Source organism: Topomyia yanbarensis, chromosome 2 (genome assembly GCF_030247195.1).
Source record: "Topomyia yanbarensis strain Yona2022 chromosome 2, ASM3024719v1, whole genome shotgun sequence".
Lineage (NCBI taxonomy): Eukaryota > Metazoa > Arthropoda > Insecta > Diptera > Culicidae > Topomyia > Topomyia yanbarensis.
The window spans coordinates 451,134,536-451,145,066 of record NC_080671.1 but is presented as its reverse complement, the minus strand read 5'-3'; the positions used below and the strand labels follow the sequence as shown (position 1 = coordinate 451,145,066).

Sequence of the window (10,531 nt, the reverse complement as noted above, 5' to 3'; positions counted from 1 at the left end):
TTTTTCGCTATTGTAGGATTTTTACTTGCTTCCTCTATAGAATATTATCTACTGTAATTTATTTATTTATTCGTCAAGCTGATCTAGTCTATATACAATGTGTTGCAATGTTTATTTAGTTTCAGTTTTATTCGTTTTTTGGGCATTTTTCCTATTATTCCTAAACATTATCACTTCGTCTGCATTCAGGTTATATTTTGTGGCTGCCCCGGAATCGGTTGTTGCATTTGAGTTGGAATCCATTCTGACTCCATGCAGAAATCCGAACCGATTCCGGAATGTGTTTAACTGGGACCCAGTCAAAACATTCCGAAACCGGTTCGGAATCTGCGTGGATTCAGTATGAATTCTTGCTTAAATGCATCAACCGATTGAGTAATGTCCTGTAAGCAGCCCCGTTATTATACGTATGTCTTTTCGTTTTACATCCATTAATTTCTTTGGCTCTCGTTGTATTTGGAAAGTATAATTTCCTAGTTTGTCACAAACTTACTACGTTACACCAGTTATTTAGTAGTGATGAAAGTTCCAGTTTGAATGCACAGATTTACTATAAATAGCTAATTCGTCAGCCACTTCGTTACCAACGGTTTCTTGGTGACTGGGGGATCATTCATAAATTACGTAATGCGAAAATTGCCCAAAATTGACTCCCCCATGTAATAAATTGTCACAAATTCCATTATCCCCCTCCCTATTATTGTCTGAAAATATTGTGATTTGTGCGTGCCTGTAGTATCGTTTCCAGTAGATTTTCGAGTGGATGTATGATTCACAAACTTCTGCTTGGAAAACCGTAGATCATTTCTCATTGATATTTTTGACAACGCAATGACAATTGATTCAGGATGTAGATTAGGGGCCACCCATATACCACGTGAATAATTTAGTCCACGCTTGTCCATGGGGCAGGTGGGAGGTCATGGCAAACATCAACGTGGACTTTCCATTTTATATTTTATGTATTAAAAAGTTCGTTTAAAAACGTTTAAGAAGTTATTACAAAATTTGAAAAATACAGCACTAGTAGTGTGCTGAATGAGGGTTTTTTTTGTGAATGTGGTGTATAAATGGCCCCTTATATCACATTATTCGATAAACAGTTGCCAAGTGTCAGATCGTCGCTGTTGTGCTATCTTATGACAAACGCCATTTTGGGGTAAACTGAGTTAGATATGCAACATTACTAATATGAAAATTCTCTACAAAATGGCGTTTTCAGAATTTTGAAATTTTGCTTGGTTACTGAGTTATAGCGAAAAAACTGATGAGAAATTGTCAGTTTTTTGCTTTAAATCACTGTATCTTGGGATTCGCTTAAGTAATGTAGAAGTTTTAGATGTTTTTATATGTAAAAATGTCTGAGGAACACAATGGCATAATAATTTTTAAAATTAAAATCCATGTATTGCGAGAAATATGCAGTTTTACTTTTAAATTGGCAATATTTCATGTTTGGCAACACTGTAATTAAAAATTACTATTTTTTCTAGATTGCTTGCTCAATTTCCTTCAAAATGCATCTCATCGATTGTTTCTAGGCCGAATAATGCCAAAGATATTAATAAAAGTTAATAATTGATGCTTTTTTTCTATGGAAAATTTTCCATGCACAATTATGACACGCCATACAAATTTTGCCATCAATACACACCTACGACACGTGTGAGTGCGACTTTTGTTTACATTTATAGTGAAAACTCGCAACATAGTCAACCGAACTTCATGATATTTGAGAGTTTGATACAGAATAGATTGAAGCATTAATTGTCTTCTTTGAATTGTTTTTACCATTTATAAGTTTCAAGATATTCAATCTCAAACTTTAAAAATCGTTTTTCTCGAAATGTGCTAAATGGCGCTTGTCATAAGATAGCACAACAGCGACGAGATGTAAAAATAGGTAGAGAAATAATATCCGAAGTAATCAGAAAGGGATACGGTGAAAATTCATCTTTTTATGGAACGCTGAACTGTGAACAGGGCATTCCTTCGAACAGCAATCGAACCTGCGATCTCTCAATCTGTAGTTGGGTGCGTTAACCATTCCACTATCGAGAAACTGCGATGACGTCATCACAAATTCCCAACAGTTTCGCGATCACCGCTTAAGCTGGAAGTCAACCTCAAATGTCTTCTATAAACGATCGTCGTCGCCTTCTATCTACGATCCGCCATATGGACAGAGGTAAGGCCTGTTTTAAGGGGGGCGCCTGGTGTAGTGGGCAAACACAAATAGACTTCTTTTTTATCCGCTTAATTTTTAGTATTAAACCCCTAGAATAGTCTCCAGCAATCTCGGTGGTCACGCTGAACTTCTTTTGTTTTAAGCAGCCATGCATTCCTAGCGCATATTCGCTATAAAACACGCAGATTTCAATCTATCGGCAAAAATTTTCGAAAAACTGACAGCGATAAAAATACAATGTAAACAATACACTCTAAACTACTTCTACCCAAATTTCCAAGAGAAAATACCCTATGGATCATTTTCAACAGCGTTTTTTCCGTGATGCAATTTGATGTAGGACACCCTTTAATAGCGAACACGATAACTTAAAAACTAATCAACGAATTGACTCGATTTTTTGTGTGAGAATGCACATATGTATGAAATAAAAATTTGCACAAATGAATAATTTTTTTTTAAATATGAGATTTTTCGGTTTTTATGAAGCCATTTTCCGAAACTCGAACTTTTTTCTATTTTTTGTGGTTCATCGACTGACTACAAGTCTATGCTTTACAAAACTTATTGTATTTCCCGTTTTAGACAATTTTATCAAGAGTTATTGTATTCGCCGCGGCGCTCCTTGACGTGGAAATGGTTGGACGTCTACTCTTGGAACGCTCGTATGTGTGCGTTACTGATTTTTTTTTCGTACACACTGACTATATAAATAAATCTTAACATCACAAGAAAAATCCATTGTTACCATACCTTCTTAATCGTAAACCAAAATAACCTTCAGGTTGAGCACTAGACTGGTTCAATTTTTGACTTTTAGCTCCACCAGGCTTTTCTGATTCCTTTTATGGTCCTCAGTAATTGTGCAAATTTTGGGACCGATTGGTTGTGTCTACGGACCCTCCAAAAATTTCAAAGTTTGTATGGAAGTTTGTATGGAAAATCGGTTAACATTGAAAATAAATTCTTAAAAAATCACCTCATCATTCAATTAATCAGAACACTATATATTTCTAAAGGTTATTAACAAAATTATTAACAAAAGAAGCAGTATGACTTCAAAACAAGTGGATTTTATTAGTAACCATAGCAACCCTGTTTGAATAGCTACATCGTTATACCAGTGAAAACTAGACTTGCCACCCACCGCTCGCGAATGGCAGATACAGCTATTCAAACAGGGCTGCTATGATTAATAATAAAATCCACTTGTTTTGAAGTCCTGCTGCTTCTTTAGTTAACAACTTTTCTCAGCGAATTTTCATAAACTTTTAATGTTCCACGAATGTGTTCAGTAGAAGAATACCTTTAGAAATATATAGTGTTCTGATTAATTGATTGATAAGGTGATTTTTTAAGAATTTATTTTCAATGTTTACCGATTTTCCATACAAACTTGCATATAAACTTTGAAATTTTTGGAGGGTTCGTAGACACAACCGATCGGTACCAAAATTTGTACAATTACTAAGGGTCATAAAAGGAATCAGTAGAGCCTGGTGGAGTTAAAAGTCAAAAATTGAACCAGTCTATTGAGCACTTTACACCAGACGTCCCCCTTAAAACGGGCAGTGGAAGCCTTCAAGAGCAATCTCAATAGTTCACCGAGAGAGGCAGCGAAATAGCTGCATTTAAGCAAAACTTTTGCGAAAAAAGCAAAAAAACGTGAAAGACTACATATGTACCAAGTCCAAAAGGCGCCTATAATCGCAATGAATAGCAGAGTGAAGTGGGGGAAATCGCGTGAGGGAAACTTCTACACTCACCTGTTGACTACAACGCATCGTCTCGTCATGTATGATAAGGTTTGTGTGAAAAAAGATTTTCGGTAGCTTTCTGAGTTTCTTTTCTTTACTGCTCGCAATAAGTTCGACTCCATTTGAGCCAGTCGCTACTGATTCTTGATTTCTGAAGTTCGAGCCTCCGAGGAAGCTAGAAAGTAGAACATGTCAAAGTTTGCCAAAAAATACATGATTCGGCAAGAAATTTGCTCGTATGGAAAGGAGAGCATTCGTATGGAAAGGGGAGCGTTCCGCAACATACTTGATCGACATTAAAATTTTTGATCAGTTTCTCTTTAGACTGGTTCTGCGTCATTGATGATGAGACTTTCATAAAAGTAGATTTTAAACAGTCTCTGGGAGAGGACTAATTCATAAGGATAAGAATAAGTTTGCTGTGCATGACTATTTCAAATGGAAGAAGCTGTCGAAATTCGTTTCGAAATCAGATTTGGCAGACCATACGCACTTGTGGTAAACGCAGTGAACCATAAACCATAAACGGAGAAATTAACAAAATTGAGTGCGTCCAAAACAGATTGTGCAGTTATTGAGATAGCACGATCCAAAAACCGTTATTTTGGTTCGAATTAGCTTCATGCCACTATTCCAAAACCATGCAGGTGTGATATGTGGCTAATTTCGCGAATGTTGCACCGAAAGACATAAACCCACCGAACTGTCGTGAGCTCCGTCCGATCGAAATCTATTGGGCCATGGTGAAGCGCGGACTTCGGAAGACTAAAGGAGAGGCGAAAGACGAAAAGGAAATGATGCAGGATGATGATGATATGATTTGCCACCCATTGCATTGTAGCAAAGAAAAAACCAGTGGCAGTGGACAGTCTTTCTAGAATAAATTGTTCATGCTTCACATACTCGTCACATTCAGTCTGTCATTGTCTTACGGGCCCAAAGGAACATGGGTGGACCCGTAAGCAGATACACTTACGTGCATTCCACGGACATTATAAGGTTCACCTTCCAAAGACAAAATTCTATTTCAAGTTATGAAGCAAGCCATTATATAGAGAGGTGTCCCAATACATGGGGAGTTGAGCCCGCCTATTGTCCGCGCATTGTTATGATTACCACATTACCACTCACCTCATCCAATACCCCGGACAGGCCCGTGCGCAGAAAATTCTAAAGGGGGGGGGGGGGGTTTGATTTTTTATCGGGAAGGAGTCATCAAAAGCGGTCGGAAGCCCTAAAAACGAGAACTTATTTCACTAGAGGGCAAACCATCGGATATATTCACAGGGTGTCTTTGGACGAATTGTTCGCAAGAATTATCCCCCACAACCTAATAAAAATTAAAATTAGGCATGGCTTAATACGATTAACTTTTTATACTGACAAGGTAGAAAGTTGCTGTCTTCGACAAAGTTTTAGAAATGCTCGTAATGAAGTATTTTGTTGAACAAACTGTTGTATAAACTTGTAGGACTTAGGATTATCGATTTATAAAGCGTTTTCTAAGGCAACCCCCTCAAACTTCGTTTTTTAATATAACTTTTTTCACAGTGACTTTTCGTGCAAACCATGTTCCAAACAAATGTGGAGGCATTAAAACTACATAATATTGTTGAAGACTGTGAGTAGAAATACTAATTCGTTTCAAAGTTATTGAAGATTTTAACATTTTTACAAAAAAATACAAAATTTTACCAAAAAAACCGAAATTTTTTTGTGGATTTTTATATCGAAAAAGTAAAAAAACATTACAAAGTGAGCTTACCCTATTCATAGGGTTCTAGAGTACCACGCATCAAACCTTCTTACCTTTATTATGCGTAGTGTGGACATTGAAAATAGTGCCTGCTCGTCCATTTCGGTGTGCACCTTTCTCTCTTATACGCAGTTGAAATTGGTGCAAAAAAAAAAAATTAAAATTCTTCAATCATTCTTTTTACAAGTGGTGTGCACCGCGCCGCCGATTTCAGGTAAAATTTTTACATGCAGTCCTGAACAATATTTTTACATGCAGTATTCAACAATATTATGAGGTTTTAATACCTCACCTTAACATTTGTCTGGAACATCATTTGCACGAAAAGTCACGGTGGAAAAAAGTTTTATTAAAAACTAAATTTAAGAGGGTTGCCTTAGAAAACGCTTTATAAATCGATAATCTTAATAATCTTAAGTTCTACAAGTTCAAGTCGTTCAATAAAATTCTTCATTATGAGCATTTCTAAAACTTTGTCGAAGACACCAACTTTCTACCTCGTCAGTATAAAAAGTTAATTTTTCTAGTTCAATCATAGTAAGCCATGCCTCAATTTAATTTTTATCAGATTGTAGCGAATATTCATGCGAACAATTCCTCCAAAGACACCCTGTGAATATATTCGATGGTTTGGCCTCTAGTGAATTAAGTTCACGTTTTTGGTATTTCCGATGCGCTGCCTGCTGGCTCGTGGTGGATTCGGATTGATTTGTAGTAGTTGTTAAGCCATCCGACTAAACCTAAACTTGTATCTCGCAATCCTCATCCATCCGAGGCAACCGTTAAGTACTGCTTTGTGTTCTTACTTAATTTGTTTTGTGTTGCTGTCGATACATCCGGCCTGCTCGGGTCTGCTGCAAATATCGTCACCTGTTGAGACATGAACCGATCCGGAGGTGTCGACCATGAGGATTTACATCTGTTTACAGCCACCTTCGTCGGGCTTCTTATCCTTCTTGGTGCTAGTCGTTCCTATTTATCTGCTAGCTGGTGCTGAGAACTTCTTGGCGGCGGTATTTCACCCTATACCGATGCCTATTTTCGCGATCCATTTCGCTGCCACTCCAACGGAATAAACATCGGCGGTAAAATTTCTCTAGACTACGATATCCCGATTTTCTCCAACTTCGTGTTTTTCCTCCTTAGCTGCCGTTGCTAGCCCGCTGACCGACATCTGCTGTCTACTCACTATTGTTACTAATATCGAAGCTTGTCGAAACGTGAACCGATCCTTCAGAGAAGCCGTCCAACTTGACATACAACCCTTTCCAGCCACTCTCGCAAATTTTAGTTCCTTCATTGACTTGTTACTAGAGTGACCGATCTCAAATGACACTTTATGTATCAAAACGGTTTGCAGTATATTTTTTTCCTGAACAGGAAGTTAATAATTTTTTAAAAGTAATTCAAAACCCTCATGGAAGGGAGGGGGGGTTGAACCCCCAACCCCCCCCCCCTTGCGCACGGGCCTGCAACTGGAACTTATGGGGTTCGGTACGACGTTTTCGAAATGTTGCTATAGCTGCTGTGAGCAAGGTTTCCTGCGGAATGTCAGTGCACTAGAGCGACTGCCGAAAGGATAAAAAAATTTAAATGAACATTATACATTCGATAAAACGAAAAAACCCATATTTCGTCCGGGTTAAAATGATTTGAAAAAAAAACCCGGTTAAAACCCAAAAATAAAAACCCGGGAAGATGGAATTTTTCCCATCGGTACATCACTGCCCGCGGGCCGCAGCACCTGGTTTATCAGTAGTCTTGAGTTGGCCCCAGAAGTCCATACATGGAACCATATTGGTGAGCAGGAAGTCCAAATTCTATTCCACGTGCCACACTGCTACAATTATAATATTTACTTGTCTTGAAAAATCTTGGAGGAGCGGTTGAAAAAATACCAAGTTGAAAACACCGGCCGTTTGTTTACACCGGCCTACTCAGTTCGAATCTCTAATTCTTAAGTTTTAGACTGGAAATATAGCACATTTGGCAACACTTAAGGTATCAGGCTTACCCCCAGTTTCTTTATATGAAACTGATTTACATTTCAGGTCTCTGTAGCACTGAACTACGAAAAAAGACATATAGGGTGATGGGACTATATTAAACCCATTGAATATCTGGGAAACAATGAATAATTGCGAATCAATTGGTATGCATATTTTTGATGTGTGATTAAGAAACAGTCGATTACAAAAATAGCTTGCGTGTGGGCGGACATAGCTTTGTTGGTAAGTTAATTGCCTTATACGCAGTTCAATTGGGTTCGATTTATAACACCTTCACGCGTAAGGTTGAAGATTTTTTATATCTTAAAACGGAAAGGAATGACTTTAAGATTGAAACCTCCCTTGGAAAAAAAATGATTTCGGGTTAAAAGTACGAGCACCCCATTTGCTCGGCAGTGTAGGATAGAAATAGTACACGATGCTCTAACTTACAGAGTAACAATAAGAACATGACGAAATCGAGATCGTCACGATATGTGCCATTTGTTGCTGGTTCCTGCCCCCGAAAACACTCCGAATATTACTTAATGTAACTACTACATACACCACGATGCTTGTTTTAAAGATATGGGAAATTAATGCATACATTTGTCGGAAACCAGTCGTTATGCAAAAATACCTCCCGATTTGGATAGTTTGTTACGTTAAACGTGCTGCGACGGTGTTGCAGGGCAGGGTAAAGTACCTCTTGTTGCATCTAGTAGCTTGCTTTTATTCCGCGCCCGCGCGATCGCCCGAGCGGGCAAATGAACATAAATTAAAACAAGAGTCAATTGCCTAAGGGAATTACAGCTGTAAATCAGCTGGCTGTGACGGGGAATTCACCAAACAGCAACCGGTCAGTAGTAAGGGCAAGGGCATGGGAAACCTCGCCTGCGTTGACCGCGGGAAATTTGTACTGTTTAGTGAAGTTGGCAGTGTTGATTTGACAGAGCACGTGATTTGTGTGGTGAGGATGAATTTTGACTTTGCCAATCGGATGAGCAAACTAAAAATCTATCCGATTATTCTTCAAAAGCAACACACAAGTTTGTTAGGAACAAGTAAAGCTTTGTGAAAGCTATTATCTTTCGTTTGATGGGAGTTTACTTATCTCCTAGGAATGGGTATTTTCGCTGACGTAATCCGGAGTTAGTGATTGTTTCATGTGCTGTTGGCAAAGCAGTTGTACTTTTTTATTTCTTCTTGGAAACTGACCTGAATAATCGGCGGAAAACAACATTCGTGTACTTTCGTCAGTTGCTTGTTCTATGTTTATTTATTCGTCGTCAAAGTTGATCAAAAGAATAAATTCGAAATATATAATATCATAATTTTCTCACTTCGTTATTGTTCATGCTGGTGACTTTTCTTCTGCAGCCAAGGTTGATGTGTACGTGAGCTTAGATTGGTTATCATCAATTACCGTTTCACTGCACGATAGCGACGGGAATTTCTTATAAAGAGCAGCTCGGTACTTTGGATGGCTGATACCGTAGATGATCGGATTATAGACAGCGTTGGCCTTGGCAAACAGCGACCCCCAGACGGTTGCTAACGGAGAAATAGGAGCTGCTTCAAATATTCCGGTAAAGTTGATCACCAGGTAAGGTGTCCAGGCCACGAACCACAAGGAGATGGTAACCAGGGCAATCTTGGCCAGTTTTATTTCCGTGTTGGTGCTCTGATTCTGCGATCGAAGCGAGGCAACGTTCATTTTCTTGGCCTGTTCTCGCATGTTCTTCTCATGGGCAGACACAGCCTACATAAAATTAATACAAAGAAACATTAAATTAATCATGAATATAACATGCTTGTGATTTTTACCTTGATAATAAAAATATATGAATATATGATTAAAAACAGTGGTAGAAAGTAAACAAAAGTTGCATAGGCCATAATATAAGATCTGCTAAGCAGGGTGTTAGTAAGATAGTCAGTTCCGCAAACGCTCATGTTTCCTTCCGGAACATATCGATTCCAACCGAACAGAGGACAGCTAGTCCAGGCAAGTGAAGCAAACCACACACTAAAAATTTGCAGTATAGCACCATTCGCAGTCATCGGTTTAGCTGATAGACCTTTGACAATCACCTTATACCGATCAAATGCAATCATAGTCATGGTCCAGATGGAAATACAGCCAAACAGCGACCCGCACATGCCGTAAATTGTGCATGCCAATGGACCAAGCACCCAGGTTTCGTAGTAGCAGTTGATTATCATCGGTGGTGCCATCGTGAACATCATGAGGAAATCCGAGAAAGCAAGGTTCACTATCAGCATGTTGGACGGCGTCCGAAGAGACTTGGTGTTGGTGAATATAAACATTACGCATCCATTTCCGGCCATCGAGGCGAAGCATAGTACCAAAATCGCTACTCCGAGAAGTGAATGCCACAGTGGATTCATCGGTGGGAACTGGTACCAGTGGGAGTCAACCAAGTGAAGCATCTCCGGTGGGACTTTGTCAACAACGGTTATATTGGATGTAGTAACCGCAGACATCACTGGGAACTGCGGTCCCGTGAACACAATCATGGTTTGATTAGTGCCTGTATAAAAATTCACTTTGTAGTAACTTGAAGAAAATCACTGATATTGGCGACGACATCCCACTATAGGGAACAACTAAAACTAACGCCATGTATTGTGATTCTTTTTATATTTAAAAGTGTACTAATTTGATTAGCACAGTTTGCGGGTTGTCTTCTCAATCTGAATTCATCATTGCATACGTTAATCCTCATAACAGGAAGTTTTGGCGGAACACTGCTTTGAATTTTCGCGCTTGGGGCTTCAGGCAGGAAGTTGACGTATAATTTTCTAGCATTGGCTTCCA

The 10,531-nt window shown here is 38.8% G+C and overlaps 1 protein-coding gene across 1 annotated transcript; it reads right to left on the bottom strand.

The window, feature by feature from the left end:
* Nucleotides 1-8,936: 8,936 nt before the first annotated feature.
* Nucleotides 8,937-10,267, bottom strand: LOC131685794 (rhodopsin-like). Its single transcript, XM_058969744.1, has 2 exons — nucleotides 9,517-10,267; nucleotides 8,937-9,451 (listed from the first exon to the last, which is right to left on the bottom strand). Exons 1-2 carry the CDS (start codon nucleotides 10,228-10,230, stop codon nucleotides 9,044-9,046), a joined length of 1,122 nt encoding a protein of 373 aa, XP_058825727.1. The 5' UTR covers nucleotides 10,231-10,267; the 3' UTR covers nucleotides 8,937-9,043.
* Between the last annotated feature and the right edge of the window lie 264 nt (nucleotides 10,268-10,531).

Bases quoted from the DNA above. Each gene is read 5' to 3' on its own strand.
- LOC131685794 (XM_058969744.1), bottom strand. From the start codon at position 10,230: ATGATTGTGTTCACGGGACCGCAGTTCCCAGTGATGTCTGCGGTTACT. The intron at 9,452-9,516 runs GTAAAAATCACA...AATTTTATGTAG, and splicing joins CATATATTTTTATTATCAAG to GCTGTGTCTGCCCATGAGAA.